Source organism: Sphaerodactylus townsendi, linkage group LG15, assembly GCF_021028975.2.
Source record: "Sphaerodactylus townsendi isolate TG3544 linkage group LG15, MPM_Stown_v2.3, whole genome shotgun sequence".
NCBI lineage: Eukaryota > Metazoa > Chordata > Lepidosauria > Squamata > Sphaerodactylidae > Sphaerodactylus > Sphaerodactylus townsendi.
Window position 1 is genome coordinate 6,075,585 of NC_059439.1, and position 22,561 is coordinate 6,098,145.

General features: G+C 46.5%; 1 protein-coding gene across 2 annotated transcripts in view; it reads left to right on the forward strand.

Annotated features, from left to right (window-relative positions):
* CDK12 (cyclin dependent kinase 12) overlaps nt 1–22,561 on the forward strand; it is a 46,302-nt gene that overhangs the window by 12,167 nt on the left and 11,574 nt on the right. For both annotated transcript variants that reach the window (XM_048517202.1, XM_048517200.1), the window contains exons 2-10: nt 74–952; nt 2,791–2,967; nt 5,769–5,908; nt 9,736–9,906; nt 10,479–10,668; nt 14,176–14,232; nt 15,372–15,473; nt 16,141–16,218; nt 19,816–19,932. In XM_048517202.1, the coding sequence (XP_048373159.1) occupies nt 74–952; nt 2,791–2,967; nt 5,769–5,908; nt 9,736–9,906; nt 10,479–10,668; nt 14,176–14,232; nt 15,372–15,473; nt 16,141–16,218; nt 19,816–19,932 (1,911 nt within the window). The remainder of the gene's footprint in view (nt 1–73; nt 953–2,790; nt 2,968–5,768; nt 5,909–9,735; nt 9,907–10,478; nt 10,669–14,175; nt 14,233–15,371; nt 15,474–16,140; nt 16,219–19,815; nt 19,933–22,561) is intronic.

Below are 22,561 nucleotides of genomic sequence, written 5' to 3' on the forward strand. Positions count from 1 at the left end.
TGGAGTCTTGCATTTTTGCATGTAAAACCACTGATACCGAAGGGATTCAAATTCTCCTCTTCTATTTCCACAGGAAACCTATGAAATCACGAAGCCGAAGTCCTGCTTACTCGAGGCATTCATCATCTCACAGCAAAAAGCAGAGATCTGGGTCCCGCAGTCGCCATTCCAGTATCTCACCTGCTCGGCTACCGTTGAACTCCAGCCTGGGTGCCGAGCTGAGCAGGAAGAAAAAAGAGAGGGCCGCAGCAGCAGCAGCAGCTGCAAAAGTTGACGGGAAGGAGACCAAGGACTCTCCTAGCTTTTTGTCTAGGAAAGAGAACAGCTTGGCTGAAGTTAAAGAGGTGGCGACGGAGGCCAAGAAGACGAAAACAACGAAGCCCGAAAAGTGCCCTTCTGATGTGGAGCCAGCAAACGTGCCCCAGCCCAACGCGGAGGCAAAAACTGCCACTGAGCCCGTAAAAACAAAGGCGGTAGAGAACTCTGAGAGGAAGCCGCCTGCTCCACCGAAAGACTCGAAAGCAACGGGAACAAAAGATGTGAAGCCTGTTATTGCCAAGGAGGAAACTGTGACTCCCAAGGAAACCGAGACTGCTGAGAAGGAGGCCCCGCCTCCGTTGCCTTCTGCAAAGTCACTACCTCCCTTGCCAGTGTCATCGCCCCCTCCCCAAGCTCCGCCTCCATTGCCCCCTCTTCCTCCATCGCTGGTGGCTCCCCCTCTGCCCCCTGCCCAGTCACCCACTGTGCCCACCCCTGCTTCTGCTCCTTCATCTTTGCCAGCCTCTGCCCACGCCAGGACATCTCTGATTACTCAGGCCAATTCTCAACCCACCGCACAGCCCTCCTCGAAAGGGCACATTTCAGTGACAGCCACTGTCCCCCACCTGAAAACATCCACGTTGCCTCCGCTCCCTTTCCCGCCTGTCCTGCCTGGGGAAGATGACATGGATAGGTAAGCAGAGCACAATGGGGAGGGGTTTTTGCTGAGAAATCTCTTCCAGACAGTGCTGGGAATATTGTTCACTGCAGCTTAGAGCCCAAGGAGCCACTCATTCTGTGGTGTGCGTGCAGAATCAGAACGTCTGCACGAACTGGCACCCTGACACTCATAGGCTTGAGGAAAAAAAACTATAAAGGAGTCATAAAATGAGATTGTGGTGAGTCCTCAGAATGTTGTGGTGTGTTTGAGCCACGCTCCCAGTTCCTGGGGATGGAGTGATGGAGAACATGTTCATGTTTATCTCCAAGATATTGTCCAAGGCTTTCACCGCTGGAATCAACTGGCTGCCGTGGGTTTTCTGGGCTGTGTGGCTGTGGTCTAAAAGTACCAGACCCCGGCCACAGTCTGGGAAACCACAGCAGCCGGTTTATTTTCAGCCTCTTAGTCCCCCCTTTTCTCTTGGAACTCAAGGCAACTAACACTGTAGCACCCAGTGTGCGAGGACACAAACTCTGATAGTCTATAGCAAACAATTAAGATTAATAGGTACACATTTCTTATTAAAGATCGCTCAGGACTGAAAATACAGCTTAAAAAACACAGGGAGAATTAATGGAGGCAAATTAATGGAGGCAAATTGCTGGAACAATTTACCTTCCACCAAACACTCTACAATAAGTGAAGGCATATGCAGCACCCATTCTGGTCGGCCGTAGCAGAGAAATCCTGTGATCCCAACGGTAGCCAAGGGAACAGTCCAGTGGGAGGATATCGTTAATGAGGAGGCTGTCCAGAGTATGTAATTTGCTGGGGAAGAAAAGGTTTGATAAGTATGATGGCCCTTGTAATTGAAGGTAATTATTATGTATTAAAGCTAATAACCAGCACTTAAGATGTCAAAGAACCCGTGTGAAATCCCTGTGTCAAAGATCACAGGTAGCAGATCTGGAATAGGCTTCATCCTTAGACTCTGGGTCACTGTTGCCAGTCCAGGTAATTAGTGGTGGACTAGGATGAGATGGCTGATAGGTTTGCGTGATATGAGGCAGCCCTGTTTTTTCTGGTGCAGACCAGTACATCTCCCTTCCTGCCCCTGTTGCTTCAGCTTGCCCACTATACCTTTGAGTATATCTAAAGAAATGGGGAGAGGGGGGTTAACATTGGAGCCCATCATTTATTTATTTATTTATTTCATTCCATTTTTAAACCGCCCTCCCCCGGAGGGCTCAGGGCAGTGTACATCAACATCATATAAATACAAATATAAAAACAATCTATAACAATATTAATTTCATAGAATTTAAACAATTTAAAATTTGCAGATGGCGACATATCATGTTTCCTTTGTAAGCTGGCCACTCCCCCCTCCCCTCAATCTCAGTGAGGCCTTGAATTGGTGGAAAGAAAGGAGGGATATAAATGAAGTAGTTAACTAATAAGGTTGTGGCAGTAGAGAGATAAGGCACTGTATGTGGCTCTTAAATTCCAATGTTATCAATGACTGGAAGCCCCAGCCAGCCTTCCGGTGACTTTTGACTCTCTTCCAGCTCTTCCTTGCAAACTCTTCTTGGAACTTTTTGGCACAACGACGTGGGTTAAGATCTGCATGCTGATTTTAGTGCGGGGGATCAAAAGTTCAGATTCTAAAATGTACAGCAGATACCAAACTCATGGTTTATGTGCTGAACCCATGGGTTGACTGTATGCCCGAGGATGCTTGGTTGTTGTCTTTCAGTAAATGCAGACCATAAGGACCACCTCACTGTCCAAACAAAGTTAGTGGTGATCTCTGCTGTCACAGGTGGTGCGTGTAATTCATATGCTCATTCATATTTTTTGTGGTGTTCTAGTCCAAAAGAGATTGCACCTCCAAAACCTGTGAGGAAGGAGAAAGAACAGAGACCACGACACTTGCTCATGGACCTCCCGCTCCCTCCAGAGCTTCCTGGTGGAGATCCTTCGCCTCCTGAGTCTCCGGAACCAAAGGCAGCCACACCACCTCAGCAACCGTTGAGGAAGAGACCAAAGTAAGGAGGCCTGCCTGATTGCATGGCGGCCATTTTGAAATGCATTTGGGTTTTTGTCAAAACATTGTTTGCTATAGTAAATCGGTGAAATTTGGGTTAGGTGGAAAGAAAGGAAGAGCTGGATAAAGTGTGAAGTGGCAGGCTTGTGAACGTCGCTGCTCACCTGAGTTGAGAAACAAGTTTTCCCTTGTGCATAGCCTGACAGATCCTTATATTCACTCTCTTGAGATGTGAAGAAGTAGTAGTAGTAATTAGTAGTTGTAGTGCTTTAGATGGTTCAAAGCACTTTGTATTGATTTGCAGTCCTTAGGGCAGCCCTATAAGGATGGTCAGCATTGTTATCACCCTATTGTAGATCTGAGGTGGAGAATGGTTGGCACATGATCTTCTCCTCGTGAGTTTAAGGCACAGGCAATATGTTAACTGGGGACTTGCAGGATCCTAGTGCTGTCTTCTACACTAACTCACACAGACAGAATTGGTAAATTTCTTTGCAAGCTGGTAGCAGGAAATGGGGAGTGGTCGTTCCTGTTATTGCCATTGGATACGCCCTGCCTTGAGCCATCTCAGTGGTGCTGCTGAACTCCAACGGCAGCCACTCTTTGACAGACACTGCAGTCAGGACAAAGCACATTCATTTATACGTACTTTATATTTCTGCCCAATTTTTGTTGTTGCTGTTTTCTGTTAAGTTACAGTTGACTTACAGTGATCCTGTAGAATTTTCAGGGTAGTTTGCCATCACCTGCCTCTCTGTAGCAACAATATACTTCCTTAGTGGTCTCCCATTTAAAGCCCAACCCTGCTTAGCTTCTGAGATCTGATAAGATCAGGCTAGCCTGGGGCTATCCAGGGCACAGGTTCATAGTCAGTTAGAATAAAACTAAGCAGAAAGAGCAAGGCCTGGAAGAATTAAAAATCCCTAGGGAACTAAAGCTAGTCCAAAAGAGATCTATCTAATCTTGTGGTCATGGCATAAGACTTTAAAACGTTACAACACCTTTCAATTTAACCCAGAAATAGATTGGTAGTCATTTGAAATTGCTTAACACAGGTTTTACCTGGTCTCTGGCACATTATTATGTATCAAAGTGAGTGATGTTGCAGAGTCATTTAAACAGGGGTGTGTAGTTCCCATGTTGAAAATATGTTTCAGGCCCCCTCTTTTTAAAAGTGAAGAGATCGGACCATGTTCTTGCCTGGGCCGATCACACTACTGAAGGAGCTCTTATCATTTTTCTATTGTTAACATATCCAGGAACAAACCATCAGAAACTAAGCACTAACTAATCCATGGGGCTGTGACTTTTTCTCCCTGTCAGTATGACTGGACATGGCCTAAAGGGATTGCAGCCAGCCCAGTGCCAATGACAAAAGAATGTTAATGTTCCATAATTACTGTGTAGCTGTTTCCTCAATGGGGGATAATTGTTATAAAATAGTTCCCCAGTGCCTTCATACATCTGCCCATTAGAGCTTGGGAAACTGAGCCTGCCTAGCTGAGGGGAGGGGGCAGATGTGCGCATAGAGAAACAGCATCTACCTGTTCTGAGTGAGGCAGAGAGAAGGAAGTTGCCAGACACTCGTCAGTTGGCTGAAGCATCTCTGGGATACAGGTGTTCTCTGGAGATCAGGTGTGGTGCAGTGGATTTGCTACCCTGTTGGAGCACTTGGCTCCCACATGTGTCTTCTTGTCTGTCTGTAAATGAAGCAGATATTACAGGAACACCACAAGAACACCCTTTTCTGTTCTCCAAAGGGAAGTGACCCAAAAGCACCATCTCTGCAGCTTCTCACATTACATTCTCAGAGAGCCAGTAAAAAGTTAGTTAAGCAGTCTTGAGTCTTATTTCATGCTGTACAGACGTTTTGCTGAAGGCCATATGAAACACTCTTAATTTATGTTTATACGTAGAATGAATTATAAAACAGGTCAGAGAACAGACTGAAATGATTTTTCAGCTTTATTGCTTAGGGTAAGCTTATCCACTGGGAACAGCCCATAACTTATTGGCAGGGTGCATGTTTTTCAGGTTCAATTCCTGGCATTTCCAGTTAAAGCAGCAGAGGAGCAGCAGTGGCATAGTGGTTAAGAGCAGGTGCATTCTAATCTGGAGAACCAGGATTGATTCCCTGCTCTGCCGCTTGAGCTGTGGAGGCTTATCTGGGGAATTCAGATTAACCTGTATACTCCAACACAGGCCAGCTGGGTGACCTTGGGCTAGTCACAGCTTTTCGGAGCTCTCTCAGCCCCACCCACCTCACAAGGTGTTTGTTGTGAGGGGGGAAGGGTAAGGAGATTGTAAGCCCCTTTGAGTCTCCTACAGGAGAGAAAGGGGGATATAAATCCAAACTCTTCTTCTAAAGAATATTTGATAGCAGGAATGTAAAGGCCTCTTGCCTTATATCCTGGAGAGCTGTTCTGGTTAGGACAGTTCTGGATACTGGGTAAATTTGCTCTGAGGTACCTTCATACGTTCATGTGTGCTAGTCAGGTGTGCAAACTTCTTAGGTGGGAAGGTTGACGGGGAGCCATGAATGAGTCACTCTGAATTCCAAAGAAGAGTAGGATATACATGCAACACTATTATTTTGTTAGACCAGATAATAGTTGGCTTTTTAGAGTCCTTTCACAAGCGGCATAGCTGTGCATGATTTGCATCTGCAGGAGTTCACATGTTGAGAGATCTCATCTTGGCAACAGCAAGTTGGAGAAGACGACCCTTCCGGTTCAGTCAGGCTTTGTCCAACTCAGCACTTGCAAGCTTGAAAACTGTCTCCTTTGCCTCCTTCTCTTCCAGAATCTGTTGTCCTCGTTACGGTGAGAGGCGGCAGACTGAAAGTGACTGGGGAAAGCGTTGCGTCGACAAATTTGACATCATCGGTATTATTGGCGAAGGGACGTATGGGCAAGTGTACAAAGCCAAGGACAAGGACACAGGTGAGTGTTCAGTAGGCCCTTCCCTGGCCCCTTTTTCTCTTGCGTTAGTTTGATTCTTAAATAGCTGCTCTGTAAAAAATAGTATGTTGGCTAACAGAAGTTTCAAACCTGCTAAACTGGGAGATGGTTAAGTGGAGGTCGTTGTACCGGGTGGTTTGTTATTGATAATGTCTTTTTCTTTTTTTCCCCTGCCAAGTCACAATTGACTTATGATGACCCTTGGGTTGGCCAACCTATGGTGCCCCAGATGTTCATGGTCTACAATTCCCATCAGCCCCTGCCAGCATGGCCATGCTCCAGATGTTAATGGAATACAATTACCCATCGGTCCCTTCCAGCATGGCCCGGGACTGATGGGAATTGTAGTCCATGAACATCTGGAGCACCATAGATTGGCCACTCCTTCATAGGGTTTTCAAGGCAAGAAACGTTCAGAGGTTTTTGCCATTGCCTGATTCCGCATCAAAACCCTGACTTGCTCGGAGGTCTCCCATCCAAGTAGTTGTCACGGCTGACAGTATTTAGCTTCTGAGGTCTGGCAAGATCAGACTAGCCTGGGCTATCCAGGTCAGGACCGTAGTTTCTATAATACGCCATATTCAGCATGCTCCTCAGACCTTGATGTTCTGCTGTGGAAACTTGTCAAGTGATCTTGGTCCACTCAGATGCACTTGCTGTGTCTTACATCATAGTTTGTTTTGTTGTGAGGATAAAATGGAGGAGAAGAGAATGATGTAAGCAACTTTGGGTCCTACTTGGAGAGAAACACTGGAGTATAGAGACTGTGAAAAAAATAAGGTCACAACCAATTGTGCAAGGAAGGGAGCAAACGATAGATATTATAAGAATATAAAAGCTGTGGTGGGTCACCTCAAGAGGTTATCTAATTCATTGAATCATACAGTTGGAAGAGACCCCAAGCGCCTTCAAGTCCAGTTCAGCATCTGGCTTCTGATGTGGCTAGCAAGATGTGTCCATGAAGCCAATTGCAGGTCCTCAAGACAGCAGTCCTCCTCTGTCATTAGTTCTCAGCATCTGATATTCAGAAATAAACTGTCTCTGAACATGGAAGTTCCACTGAGCTGTGGTGACTGGAAGTTGTTGTTGTTAGACCTATCCTTCATGTGTTCATATAAGAAGAAGTGTTGGTTTTTATACTCTGCTCTACCAAAAGTAGTCTCAAAGCGGCTTACAGTCACCTTCCCCCTCCCCCCCCACCACAAACACCTTGTGAGGTAGGAGGGACTGAGAGAATTCTGAGAGAATTGTGACTGGCCCAAGGTCACCCGTGGGGCTTCGTGTGCTGGAGTGGGGAAACAAATCCAGTTCACCAGGTAAGAGTTCACCACTCATGTGGAGGAGTGGGGAATCAAATCCAGTTCTCCAGATTAGGGTCTGTTGCTCTTAACCCCGATGCCATGCTGGTTGTCCTTTTTAACCGTTGTCTAAGACACTATCATTGCATTTTACGGCAGTGAAGTACAGGTTTGTTGTGCATTGTGTGAAATAAGTACTTTTGCTCCAGAATCTACTGCCAATCTGTTTTATTGATAACCCTGACTTCTAGTGCTATGAAAGGCTCTATCCTCTCCCAAAGACACACCAATTGCCACTTCACAGATGGGGTTGTGCCTCTCCCAGTGAGTTGAAAGCAACTAGGGCTTTAAAACGTGTGCGTGCCAAATTGGAGTTGCCATCACTCCTTGTAATCACAGACTGGAATAGGAGTGTGTCTGTGTGCTGAGGTCGTCAGAGAGAGAGAGAGCTGAGAGGCCTGGGCCCTACTTGAACTTCAAGGCCACCTCCTTCCAGCTACCCAGAGGGAGGGGTGTCGAGAAAGACATCTCGACTCCCCCACGGAGACTGGTGAGATCCAGCTGCAGAATGTTAGCTTGGAAATCTCTTTCTGTGGGAGGCGGATTTATATCCAAGGCCCCCATAACCCGAAGGAGGAACAATAGAGTGCAATAGCAAGAAGACCTTGGAGATGAAAGAGAGGGCACTGAAACAGCTGTCTTATCAGTTGCGTGTGTATGGTGAGGATTTGATTTTGCTTTTTTGAGGCATATCAACTTCTGAGTACCATGTGTGGTGTAATGTGTAGGCTGTTTTATCAGTAACAACCTACTTTTATTGGTAATATTTTTAAAAAATTCTGTAGCATTAGGATAGTAAAATTGTGCTAGTCTTAGACAAGGTCAGGGTTTTCTGTATGTTTGAGGAACTAATGAGATAGCCAGAAAAATTATAGTTTGTGAGTCTGAAAAAAGAACAAGAAACCCCTTCAAATGGCCCAAAGGACATGATCTTTGTGTTCCTAACACCAAAGGGTACCGATCAGTAAAGGCAATAGGTGTTTAGCTCAGCGGCTCCCAAACAGTGTTGTGTGGAGAACTTGGCGCTCTGAAGCACATGTCAGAGCTCTGCAAGAAGATTGAAATGAATGTGACAAGATCTTGAAATTGTGAATTTGTGATGTTTTGAGAAAATGATATTGAAAGTTCCAATTTGTAATGACTTCCAATCAGAAAAATCAAGTTTAGATCAAAATTTAAGCTATTTTGAATTTAAAAACTAACTTGTGCTTTTGCTATCCTAAACAATGAAGTGCTAAGGAATCAAATGTCCTAATAATGAACCCTCCACCAATGAGGGAGCAGAACTCACGAGTGGACTCAACGCTCCCTCGTTGGTGGAGGACTTGTGGTGGGGGACATTTGATTTCTTCCCGGCCTGAGCTGCTGTTCTGCAGGCCCCAGAAGCCCTCTGCCTCTCCCCTCCCTCCTCAACAGCCAGCCGCCTCCCCCCACCCCTGCAAGCAAGCCCAGGCTGTGGAGCTGCTCCATGGGCTCTTCCCACCCCCACCCTCCACGAAGCACCTCCGTGGCCCCAGCCAGGCTTCCCCACTTCCCCCACAACAGGCAGCCTGGCAGCCCCTTTTACCTCTCCCCGACCCCCAAACACCCCAATCCTAACCCTCCCCCCACCCCAAGCCTGACTTTGCCACCCCCCTTCCCAACCCTCTCCACCCTTGTACTCACCTAGCAACCCTCCCAGCCACTTCCTACCCTCCCCACCCTAAGGCTAAACTTTCCACCCTCCCCCCACCCCAGTCACACCTTCATTCCACCCTCCCCCCACCCCAGTCACAATTCTCCGCACCCCAAGCCTCACCTTCATTCTCAAGTTCAGAGCGCTGTTAAGGCATGGGCCCCCAACCTTTTTGAGTCTACAAACACCTCTGGACCAATGAGGGGGGTGCAACCCCAAAACAGCTGCTGCAGGAGGTGGGGACCAGCCATGAAATGACTGCCACAGCTTCCCTTCAGTCACACAGTGAAAACTCTTGTTCTGTGGTAGCAGCTGCTGCCAAAATGATGTTTTTAAAAATCTGTGCCGCCAATCAAATCTCTAGTGGCCAGCCAGAAGCTGTGCGGGGAAAAGTTACTTTCTAAGAACACTTGGCAGGCCTCAAGAAAGGTGTTGTTGAGTGCCTTGACACCCGCAGGCACCATGTTGAGGACCCTGGTTTTACAGTCTGTGATTCCTTTCAAGCTAAGTGTTGGGGTAGTTGCCTATTATTAGGACTTCAGGGAAAAACATTTTTTGTCCATTTCAAATTAACTGCCCCTCCTCCACTGTCCTAGCACATGGCAGTTTGGATTGTGGGAGGTGGGAAATTTCCCTAGCCGTTCATTTTGGGCCCCAGACTTGTACCTAGTTTATTGTCTTCCCCCAATCCAGTAGGGGTGGCAGTGCTAACAGGACAGTTCTCTTCTTGGGTACAACAATTTATTGTCTTATCAGATGCGACTTGAATTTGACAGGTGAATTGGTGGCTTTGAAGAAAGTGCGGCTAGACAATGAAAAGGAGGGCTTCCCCATCACGGCCATTCGTGAAATCAAGATCCTCCGACAGCTGATCCACCGTAGCGTTGTCAACATGAAGGAAATAGTCACGGATAAACAAGATGCACTGGATTTCAAGAAGGACAAAGGTATCCACTGGTGTCGGACATAGTGCTCATCAGCAGTGCATGCAACTCCAAATCAAACGGCCTGTGAGTTGGGTTGGAGCGTCCCCTCAATAGCAGCAAACCTTCTTTGTGTGAAATAGGATCCAGCTAAAGAACTTGGATGGCCGTATCTAACATTTGCCAAGGGTGCCTAAATGGCAGTGTCTTTTTGTAACAGCACTGCAAATACCTTGAAATTTCCCCCACATCTTGAAGGTCTTCAGTTTTCTAGAGGAATTTTGTGCTTTGGAGAGTGGGATGTTGGGGGACTAGGTCAAGCCTGTTCGCATGACTTGGAGGCAGATAAGGAGCTGGAATTTATAAATTTCACAGCAGATCTGACAACAAAAGCTGAGAGGAGAGGTGGAAGGCAGTTCAGCAACAAGTACTGAGAGCAAAAGCCCACACATTGATGAATATTCCTGTTTGTGATGAGTTCTTTGACTAAAAAGCATTGATACGGAAACTTTTCCTTCCTGAACTCCAGTCAAACCTTATTCAAACCCTTGGTCTTTAAAAGTGCTGTGTTTTTCCTCCTCTTCTGTTCCTGCCAGGTGCCTTTTACCTCGTGTTTGAATATATGGACCACGACCTCATGGGATTGCTAGAATCTGGGTTAGTGCACTTCTCTGAGGACCACATCAAGTCTTTCATGAAGCAGTTGATGGAGGGGCTGGACTACTGTCACAAAAAGAACTTCCTGCACCGAGACATCAAGTGCTCCAACATCTTACTAAACAACAGGCAAGTGGCTTGAGTTTCCCCCTTATGCTGGACCAGTTTGGATATTATGTGCGAGATGGCATTTTGTCTATCCATATCCAAGCGCAGGGAATTCCTTCTCCTGTATGTCCTTCCCTTATCTGTTCCCATTCCTCAATGTCAAACCCTGGATCAGTTGACAAATATCAGACTCTGGATTTCAAATCAGAAGCCTTTGTTGACAGACATCAGATGGTGTGGCTAAAAGAAGCCAGTTCTAACGAACTGTCTTTGGGTACAACCTTTTATCCTCTGAGATCTCCCCCCTCCCTCTTTCTCACCCCATATCAAAGACACCCCCATATCAAAGGCACCCCCATATCAAGGACAGGCATGCTATTGCTGCTACTTTCTCAAGGCTGGTGTGAAAAATAATGTCAGGGCCCTGGTGGTTGGGCGCCTCTAGTTTGCTACATGTTGCAGATTAAGGGAAGGTGAGAAACTGAAAGTAAAGTGAAGGTCCATTAACATAACAGAGTCCTCTTTAAGAACATAAGAAAGAGCCTGCTGGATCAGACCAGAGTCCATCTAGTCCAGCACTCTGGTGCTCGCAGTGGCCCACCAGATGCCTTTGGGAGCTCACATGCAGGATGTGAAAGCAATGGCCTTCTGCTGCTACTGCTGCTCCTGAGCACCTGGTCTGCTAAGGCATTTGCAATCTCAGATCAAGGAGGATCAAGATTGGTAGCCATAGATTGGTAGCCATAGATCGACTTCTCCTCCATAAATCTGCCCAAGCCCCTTTTAAAGCTATCCAGGTGAGTGGCCATCACCATCTCCTGTGGCAGCATATTCCAAACACCAATCACACGTTGCATGAAGAAATGTTTCCTTTTATTAGTCCTAATTCTTCCCCCCAGCATTTTCAATGTATCCCCCCTGGTTTTAGTATTGTGAGAGAGAAAAAATTCTCTCTGTCAACATTTTCTACCCCATGCATCTTTGATGTCTGGGAGGCTCTTCCAGACAATCGGGGGAAGACATTGCTCTGCATTTGGCCGTTTACCAAGCAAAAATGGTGAGGCCTCAGAGTGCATTTTTGTCCATGGCTGTGTTTGCCCTGTGGTATCCCCTTCTAAAAGATATCCTCCTGGTTATGTCCCTCCCATCATTCCACCAGTTAGTAAAAACTGTCTTTTTTCTTGAAAGTCATCTGTGAACAGATTAATTCTAATTCTTAGATACAGTGGGCTGTTCAGGCTGCTTTATTGCTGCTTCTGTTCTCATTAACATTTTAGTGTGAATTGTTGGATTTATGCCTTTAAAACTGGTATAGCATCTTGGATGCCTTCTGGCAGAGAGAGTTATTTATGAGTACTATAAATTGGTAAAGCATAAATGTTCTAGAGGACTCTGTTGCTCATAACCCTCCTGAAAATTGGTCCAGGGGTGAAATTTTTGGTTTGAACATGACTTTTCTTAATAGTCTCTGGCACATCGTTCATTCCAGTAGCTCTGTTTTCAGGTGAGAAACTGCACTGTATTTTGTATACTTGCCTGGACTTCTTGAAAATCTGTGGCAGGTTATGCTGGGATCCATCACGATGTTGTTTTGCCAGTCCTTATTCCTGGAATTCTCCCCAGACCAGCGGATGGTTTTAGCACACTCCAAAGTTGAACCTTTTAGCTTCCCTGTGCAGACATGACTGAAAACATGCAACTTTCCCATTTCAAATAAAAGCTTGCATTTTTGCACTTCTACATTTGGAACGGGACATCCAAGTTCAAGCGGAATGTATGCAGCCCTGCTCTCTGGTATATAGATCACATTAGACCTTATAAATCACAGAGCTGATTGGGGTGAATGGGAAATGACTAGCACGTTAAAGAGGAGAGGAAGGCGGTATGCTGCTTTTCGTTTAAAAAAAAAACAGTTCCAGCACTCAGCAAAAATAACATGTGCACTTTCTTAGGACTAATAAAGGGAAACATTTTTTCACGCAACACCTGATTGGTGTTCAGAATATGCTGCCACAGGAGATGGTGATGGCCACTAACCTGGATAGCTTTAAAAGGGGCTTGGACAGATTTATGGAGGAGAAGTCGATCTATGACTGCCAATCTTGATCCTCTTTGATATGAGATTGCAAATGCGAGTAGCAGAGTGCTGGATTAGATGGACTCTGGTCTGAGGTTCTTGTGTTCTTGTTCTGATGAAATGTTGGTGAGCGTTTGTGAAAGAAAGGTTGCAAGTTAAATGTTTGAGATGGGACTACAATATCTCCTGAAATCTTGTGTTTTCAGTGTAGGGTGTTTCCATTTAGACATCAGTCAGTTTCAGAAAAGGAGCCTTGTGGTGCAGAGTGGTAAACTGAAGTGCTGCAGTCAAAACTCTGCTCACGACCTGAGTTCGATTCCAACAGAAGTCAATTTCAGGTAGCTGGCTCAAGGTTGACTCAGCCTCCCATCCTTCCGAGGTCGGTAAAAGGAGTACCCGTTTGTTGGTGGTGGAGTGTAATGATGACTTGTGAAGGCAATGGCAAACCACCCCGTAAACATAGCCTGCCTAATAAGTAAACTTTGTGATGTGATGTCACCCGATGGGTCGGTAGTGATGCTGGCCTTTGGGTAGAGGACTACTTTTACCTTTACCAGTTTCAGTAAAAATTAAATGACTGCAGTCCAGAGGATTCTACCTGGAGGTTAAAAAAATTACAGAGCCATTGGAGTGCATGCAACAGTTCTTCCAGTAGCCCATTCCTCTCCAGGTTCTTTCCCTGGCCCTACCATCGTGGTGTGCCTTTCTGATCACCACAGCAGGCGGGGAATAGGCAGTGGGATGAGTGAAGAGCCAGGCAGGAAGCACAGGAGCTGCATTCTTGGGGGGAGGGACTGTGGCTCATGGGTAGAGCACCTGCGGGGCTTGCACAAGAAGCCAGATTCAGGGTCTGGCATCCCATTGAAACCACCGGGAAAGATCTTTCTGTGACTGGCCACGGCTTTTCTGATACTCAGATAATGGAGATGAACCTGGGTGCCGTCACAGTATGAGGCGGTTCCATTGGTTCACATATTGACTTCAGTTGTGTTGTAACTTGTAAAGGATTCAGGCGGGGGAGTTCCACTCCCAAGGGCACGTCTGTCAGTGGGACAGAATGTGTCCCCCTGAATGCTTCTCCTGGGGGGCAGGGGACCATCAAGATCTGTGTGAGAGATGTAGAAATTGATTGAAATTACCCCACCCCATTCCTTGAGCAGAAAATTTAGTTTGCATCTGACCCAGAATCTCCATCTTTTAAATTTGGTTGGATGGGCCTTGTCTGTCTATCAGGTTTCTGAAATCATCTTATGGAGACTCACCCTACGCAAATCTATTTATTCACTTGGAAAGCTCTTAGAAATGCACCCAGGAGAGCCTGGGTGGTCGGGTTTGTCTGGTGTTCCAGTAAATCTGTTAATTTTGGTCATCGGTACTAATTTTCAGTTGCCTATTAGTATGTGTGTATGCACCATTGTTAGTAATTGTCCACTGCATCTTATTTTTATTAGTGGGCAGATCAAACTAGCAGACTTTGGACTTGCCCGGCTCTACAGTTCAGAAGAAAGGTGAGATGTTTGGGGAAGTGGGGAGGCTGAGTGAGTGAGTGAGTGAGTGAGTGAGTGAGTGAGAGAGAGAGAGAGAGAGAGAGAGAGAGAGAGAGAGAGAGAGAGTGTTGCGGGGGTGGGAATGGGGGTTATATAGTCAGTTCCTGTCCATTAGGGCTATCTCGTGCTGTATGAGGCCTGTTGAAATGAGTGGTGAAAGGACACAAGAGTTCTCTGGTCTATTTCCCATTTGCTTTAATGGGTCTGTGGTCCCACTGCTTTGTCGGTGGCTGTTGCTCAAGGGAGGACCCGGGTTCAAATGTGATTGGCCTCATTAACATTAATTTTGTCTTGTGTTTGGATTTTGCATGGACCAACATGGCTGTATAGCTTTGTCTCATTAACAGGGTCAGGCCTTATAAGCAGAGATACACATTTCTAAGCCCATCAGCTTCAGTGGGCTTTAGATGGGTGGAGCTCTGCATTGGATGGCACTGCCTGTAGTCATCCTCAGCATCAATTGACATGTGACTTGGATAAAATGTTATCCCACCTGACTGACTGTCGCGTAGTCGTTAAGAGCAGGTGCACTCTAATCTGGAGAACAGGATTTGATTCCCTACTCTGCCACTTGAGCTGTGGAGGCTTATCTGGGGAACTAGGTTAGCCTGTGCACTCCACCACACTCCAGCTGGGTGACCTTGGGCTAGTCACAGCTCTACGCCCACTCATCTCACACGGTGGTTGTTGTGTGTGAGGGGAGGGGAAGGAAAAGGAGATTGTAAGCCCCTTTGAGTCTCCTACAGGAGAGAAAGGGGGGGTATAAATCCAAACTCCTCTTCTTCTGTTGGAGTGCTGATTAAATGAGTAAGACCCACGTAATTGACTTTATTTTGACAGTTGCAGCGTATACAGTTAATGTACACACATTAATACCTACACGGGAAATGATCTCCCCTGACAACTGACTTCCAATTGTTCAGTGTGGTTGAGAAAAGGGCCAAGCAAGGGAAAGTGGCTGATTTGGGGGGGGGACCCCATTTTTAACCCAAAACTCAGCTTGCTGCATTATTACAACTGTGCCATGTATACTCCAATTCTTACAGAAATCTGCAAATCCTCAAGGTATTTATCTTCTTTTTTATTTCTTTATTCTCAAGCCGTCCATACACCAATAAAGTTATAACGTTATGGTATCGACCACCTGAATTGCTGCTAGGCGAAGAACGCTACACACCAGCCATAGATGTCTGGAGTTGTGGGTGAGCCAGTAACTTTAATTCTTTCTGCCGTCTGATACTGATGATGGAGAATCTCCTGTGAACAGCGACTTTTATCTGTTTGCATCAACCAGTGAAAACACACACACTAAGGATTATTTTTCCTTTTAAAAAGCTGTGCTGTGAAATCTGAATAGGACTTTAGTGCCGAGTAGAAGGATCTGTCAATCTGCAAATTCACAAATAGATTGGGCTTTTCCGCCCAGCTCTTTGTTTTCCTTAAATCTTAGCATCAGCAGCAAGACCCTTGTTTGCAAGTAGATTTTTTGGTGCTGTCCTGCAGCGCTGGGGAATACAAAACGCTGCTCTGTTTTTCCTGGTGAGAAGAAGAAAATTCAAAGTGACTCATCTTAGTAGCACTGGTAACTTCCTGCCTTCCTATCTTGGACGCTGCCATTCTTTATGGAATCCAGTAAGACTCCCTGGCTTTGCTGTGCAGCCATCTGTGGGAATGGCATGTACTCTGGGGATATCTTCTTCACAAAGCAGGTTTCACCCCCCAGAGGGGGGTGGAAGTACAGGCATATGCCTGGCTGCCAATCTCCTGGTGCCCTGGATTTCAAAAGCTGAGTGTTTTATTCCTTGTTTGCCCACCCCAGCATTTGCCATTTATTTGAATACTATCTCCCCTCTCCTTTTTCTTTCCCAGCTGCATCCTTGGGGAACTATTTACAAAGAAGCCTATTTTTCAAGCCAACCTTGAGTTGTCCCAGCTTGAATTAATCAGGTAAAGTAAAGCATTCTTTGCACCCACGGAAATGAGAGCTTTCAAGCAGATCAGTTTGTACCTTCAGCCTTGGTGCTGCTGGCTGGTCATGAACAGCAGCTTTTTCTGAAACTACCAGTATGTACCTTTGATGCATGTTCATAGAATCATAGAGTTGGAAGAGACCCCAAGGGCCATCAAGTCCAATCCCCCTGCCATCTAGGAATCAAAGCACTCCGGACATATGTTCATCCAGCCCAGTGGTGGCAAATCTATGGCACGGGTGCCACTCAGAGCCCTCTCTGTGGGCATGCGCACCGTCACTCCAGCCAAAGGCGAAGCTGCCATGGGGACATCGGAACAAATGTCCTGGGTGGCTGCCATTCAGTCATTGGGGGGTGGGTGGGGGGTGGAATCGCCACCCACATCCCTCCTCCCTGATGCCATGCTCCAATCTCCGCCCTGCCTTTTAAGACAAAAGATGTTAATGTATGAGTTGTTTTTTCTAAACTAAAACCTCAGCATTCAGGTTAAATTGCCGTGTTGGCACTTTACGATAAATAAGTGGGTTTTGGGTTGCAGTTTGGGCACTCCGTCTCTAAAAGTTTTGCCATCACTGATCTAGCCTCTGTTTAAAAACCTCCAAAGAAGGAGTCTCCCACCATTCTCTGAGGCGGTGAAATTCCACAGTCGAACAACCATGACTGTCAGAAAGTTCTTCCTAACGTTTAGGTGGAATCTCTTTTCCCGCACCTTGAATCCATTACTAGTCTCTGAGGCAGCAGAAAAACAAGCTTGCTCCTCTTCGATATGGCATCCCTTCATGGTGGGAAGCCTGGCCCCATAGGGGCTCTGGGCCTGTAAATGTGGATGCTGCGTGATTGGCAAGGGACTGCTTGTTGCAAGATGTCTGAGCCATGCCAAGAAGATGTAGCTCTCACAACCCAATTATCTCAGAAGGATGTTTCATTTTCTTATAGACTTCATTTGAATGCTCAATTAACCTGCACTGGATTTAGTGGAAAAGAACTTCTGTAAGGCCTGATTGGGAGTCCAGTGGAAGAAGTATCTCTGTCTTTGAAATTTTTGTCAAACAGTGGAATCTCAGTTTTCGTTGATAATCCGTCCAGGAAACCTCGGCAAAATCCGAAACTGACAAAAATCAAGGCAAACACTGGAAAGCAATGGAACTGCATGCGTCGCTATTTGTTATCGCAAAATTAAATCCGACGAAAAAACCCGAAGCAAACCGAGACAAAATTTTTTCGGGGAAAGAATAAATGAAAACCGAGGCTCCACTGTAGTCGTTTTGGGTTTCTTTGCTCATGGGACCACAGTGCTACTTGCACAGGACCTTCCGGGTGCCTTGAGCGACTCCTAACCCTGGCCACCTGTCCTTAGGAGATGAGAACCAGAGACTCACAGCTGACCCTCTCTGCCTCCTTGCCGTTTCTTGCAAGTGAGAGTAAATTCTTGTCTGTTTATCTAACAGATGGGAGTTCTCCCTCTTTCTCCTGCCTGCTTTGTGTAATTGCTCCAGGAGTGAATGGACACCTCCCCTCCTGCTCAGATATTGGATGGTTTTTTAAAATCCTTTTAGGGAAGAAAGATTTCCAGAAACTTTGAACCCATAAGGGGTGGAGGTGGGGGATACCATTTAAGAAAAAAAAAGGAAGTTTGTTAGAAAGTCAAAATATTTACAATGCTTCCTTATCAAAGCTTCTACTTTAATAACATGTAACATCTTACAATACATAATTGGCTAAGGGTTCGAACATCAGATGACAAACCCTTAGCCAATTGATGTGCAGGACACACAGGGACCCAAGCCCTGTGTGTCCTGCATGCCCATTGGCCATTACCAGACTACGGAATTCCATGGCCTGGCAAGGCTGTCAAAACTCCCCTCCTCAACACCGAGAGGCAGCACAAGGCCTCCCCGCCCCCCAAGCAACCACCCTGGCCCATGGATAGGCTGATCTGCAGGCAGCAAGGCCTCCCCCCACCCCCAGAAAGTACTCCAACCCTCAGATCTGTGAGCCCAATGAGCTCCCTTGCCTCCCCCACCCCCACACAGCAACGACCCAGGCTGTGGATCAACTGATCTGCAGCAGCACAAGCACCTCGCCCCCCACTCTCAACACCCAGGCTGGGCCCACAAAGCACCTGCTACACGGGCCCGGACGGAGGATGGGGCATGCTTCTGTCCCCACCTTTCTTCCTCAGGCTCACAAGCCTCAGCAAGGGGGGTTCATCCCACCTGTTGGACTCAGCGCTCCGAATCCAACAGGCAGGATGGAGCCCCCTTCTGGCCCCACCTCCTTTCCCAAAAGGGTGGGGAACCCCCATCCTGCTTTCTGGACTCAATGTGCTGTTTCCAGCATGCAGGATTGGGGCTCCTATTTCCCCCCCCCCTTAACCATCCCCCATTCCCCCCTGCCCCACCCAAGCCACATCTTCCGACCCTTCCCCACCCCAGCCTTTTCCGTTGAACTCTGCCCCCCACCCCAGGCATCACCTTGCCATTCCACCCCCACCTGAAGCCTCTCCTTTCCCCCTCCAAGCCACACCTTCCAACCCTGCCCCCACCCCAAGCCTCCCTACTTCACCCTCCCCCACTCCAGCTGCCCTGCTGAACCTGCCACCAGCCTTCCCATTCCTCTGGCCGGCTACAGCCCCACTAAAACCCATTGCGAGGGGAGATGCTTCCTCTTCAACCCTTTGCTAGGACCCATTGCATCTCCTCCACATTGGGCTTTGCTGCTAGCTTATATAGAAGTGTATAACACGTGCAGTTGTAATGTTTGGGATATTTATGATGCCTCAAAGTACATGTGTCTTAGTTTTCTACAAGCAAAGTTGCAAATTCATCCTCCATTCAAGTGACCGAGAGCAGCAAACTGCTGCACCTTATTTTTGCTTAGCAGATGTATTTTTGTATTGTGCCTTCTGAGGGACAGGAAAAGAAAGAAACTTTTAAAATAGATGATATCCAGATTTTATAATACACGGAAAAATGTGTTTGAGCAACCTTGTTTAGTAATCATAGCACTGGTAATCAACGTTCCCTGTGAGCCGTGAGGGTGTGTGACCGTGTGGCCATCATATTGGTGCTGTGCAGATAACGGGCTGCCCAGCACAGGTAGTTCTTCTGGGTGGCTCAGTTCCACAAAATGCTAGGGAACTTCCATGAAGCACTGAGGGATGCTTAGAAGGACTGTTGCCTGTAATGTAATATATTTGGATATAGTGTTTTGCTGTGAAAAACTGGATTGTTCCAGAGTGTAGTATCATTTTGTTGTGGCATGTTAATTATGAACAAATTAATTGCATTAAACAGTAAACATAATGTTGTGGATTTTCCCGGTGGTATGGCCGTATTCCAGTAGTATTTTCTCCTGATGTTTTGCCTGCATCTGCGGCTGGTATTGTGAAGATGCCAGCCACATACAACCCAGAAAACCCACAACATCTTAGTGATTCTGGCCATGAAAGCCTTTGACAATACAGTAAACATATCCTTCGCTTTCAGTGTTGTTCTCCAGTGTAAGCTGTTTGATTTAAAAAGAAAAAAATATTGGTCTCTCCTAACTGTTTCCCCTTCCAATTTTCTTGCAGCCGGCTCTGTGGGAGCCCCTGCCCAGCTGTGTGGCCAGATGTCATCAAATTACCCTACTTCAACACCATGAAACCGAAAAAGCAATACCGTAGGCGCTTGCGGGAAGAGTTTTCTTTGTGAGTTTTAAAACGTGGGTGGAGGGAATGTCTCTGTAAATTCTTGTGGTTCTGTTAAGAAAAGGGTTTGAAAAAGAGTTTGGATTTATACCTCGCTTTTCTCAACCATATGGAACTCAAATCGACTTATAAATTCCTTCTCCTCCCTACAACAGACACCTTGTGAGGTAGGTGGGGCAGAGAGAGTTCTGAGGGAACTGTGACTACCCCAATGCCACCCAGCAGGCTTCATGTGTACGAACAGGGAAACAAATCAGTTCACCAGATCTCCTGCTCTTAACCACTACTCCATGAAAGCATAGAATGTACATGTCAGTCAGTCAGAGGTTAAGCGAGTGGTTGAATGAATGTGGCTTTTCCATTGATGGCATCCAGATTCTGGATTCTAGATGGGGTTGCCCTTGAAGCTTACTTGCAGTCTACAGCGGTCTCAAAATGCTACAGTGCATTATCCTTCTGGAATGTATTTGTCCCATTTTGAGATCTCTCTGCTTTCTGGTCTTCAATTCAGTTCAAGGTGCTGCTGCTTACCTTTAAAGCCCTTCCCATCCCGAGTCCAGCATTCTTTAACTTACCTATGTTGCAACTCCCTCCTTACCCATCACGGCCTTCCCTATGCCTCCTCTCTTGCTAGGGCCTTATAAGTCTTTATAACTTTATCCAGGATGCAGATCACTTCCTCTCCCATCCTCTGAATCTTCCCCACCCAGTCCTTAGGTCAGGTGGAGCTTCAGTGGCCTTGGGGAGCATGGGGCGAGGCCGTACACCACTTGGAAAGGGAAATGTCCAGTACTTTGGTGAACCGCATCATTGTAGGTAAACTGCAAACGAGAGGAGGTCAACCCAGTCATCCTGATGATAGTTAATGTAATACCTGAGGTACTGTTTTAAAACCTGGTTCACTCTCTCGCTTTGCCCATCTGTTTGAGGTGATAGGTGGAGCTAAACACTTGCTCCTTCCCCCAAATCCTCAGGAAGTCCCTCCAGAATCTGGACACAAACTGAGAACCCATCTGAAATTTACTTTGTTGGAATTGAATGGAATCGATAATCATTCTGAATCAACAACCATGCTCCCTTCTCTGCTGTGGGGGTCTGTTTGCATGGCACAAAATGCGCTTGTTTTGAACATGTGTCAGTGACTCCCCATGTCACCATTTTGCCATGGCTAGGAGGCAAGTGAATAATAAAATCCATGGCTATACTACTCTAGGGCTTCTGTGGAGTTTCTAAGGGCTTTAGAATGCTCTGCTTGAGTCCTATTGCTTTGGGGACAGAAGGACCAGGAAATGGCAGATTAATCTGCCATTCTACTGCCATCTTTCTGTAGAAAAAAGTATACCCCCCTCCCCCAGTCTAAGTGGTTGTGGAGGACCTCATTGATTGGGTTCATGAGAACCCCAGGGGCCCCTCTCAATCCAAAGGGCATCACCAAATATCCGAACTGTCCACTGTAATATGCTTCCCTCCAATTCAGTTTGGTAAGCTGGCCAACAGGTCCTTAATGAAAGGCAATTGGTTCTGATTCGTGGTGGAAATAGCATTCAGCCCCCTGTAATCTGTACTCAGTCTCAACGAACAGAACAAGGGCGGCAAGTGATTCTTCTCAACTGAGCATCCCGTATGCCCAGAGCTTTGGAGGGCTGGCAGAATTCTTACCCCTCATCAAAGTCTAGTCAGACTACTATCCGATTCTTTGGTGCAGCCCCCAGCCAGGGCTCCAATGGCCTGTACAAGGGGGTGTCTCACCCCCCCCCCCTGCTCGCCTGGCCAGGGCTGGGTCACTCCTTTGTCCAAGGGGTCCCATCTCCCCCACTGGTGTTCCCCACATCCTTAGGTAGTCCCCACATCAGGTACTCCATCATCTGACATGCAGCAAATAGACGTCCAGGACCGGGACAAAAGGGAGACTGGACTAACTGTTGTATCCTCTAAGATCTCTCACATAAAGTGGTCTCAGTTGTGAACGAACTCTCTCCTTATTGATAGACAATAATCAGAGATGCACTTTGGAAAAGGATTATTGTCCAGTCTGAATTCAGGTGGGAAGCAACAGAAAGCCCAGCAACCCCTCCCCCCTGGCCCAGTTAGCTGTTTCTTGCAAGTGAGTACAGCTATGCACCAACCCTACAAGACCGGATAACCATTCCCTCAGAAGCTCCAGTGGCAAGGTCACTTCGAAACAAGCAGGCCAGCCAGCCGGCCAAAGCAGTGAGATAGTTAAACAAAGGCAATTTGAAAACACTCAGAGTGTCAGAACAATCCCAGATGCCACATCCCCTGTTCCTACCAATTGGAGAGTTATGCTCAGGTGTTGACATCCTGTTAGCCAGAGCTTCTGCCTGAAATATTAAAGAATCACTATTTGAATTATGCCTAATTTCCCTCCCTGAGATGGTGTGGTTGGTGCTGCCTCTTGTCGCACCCCCAACCCTTTACAATTTTACCCTTTACAACCCCACTACCCTTTACAATTTCAGGCGCACTCAAAAAGGTTGAGGACCTCTCCTATAGAATTACAAATTATTAATCCCTATTCTGCGATGAGATATTTTTTGAGCTATAATATGCCTTTAATTAAAACTAGGGTTTTTTCCTCAACCATTTTTTTTAAATAAAAAAATATTTT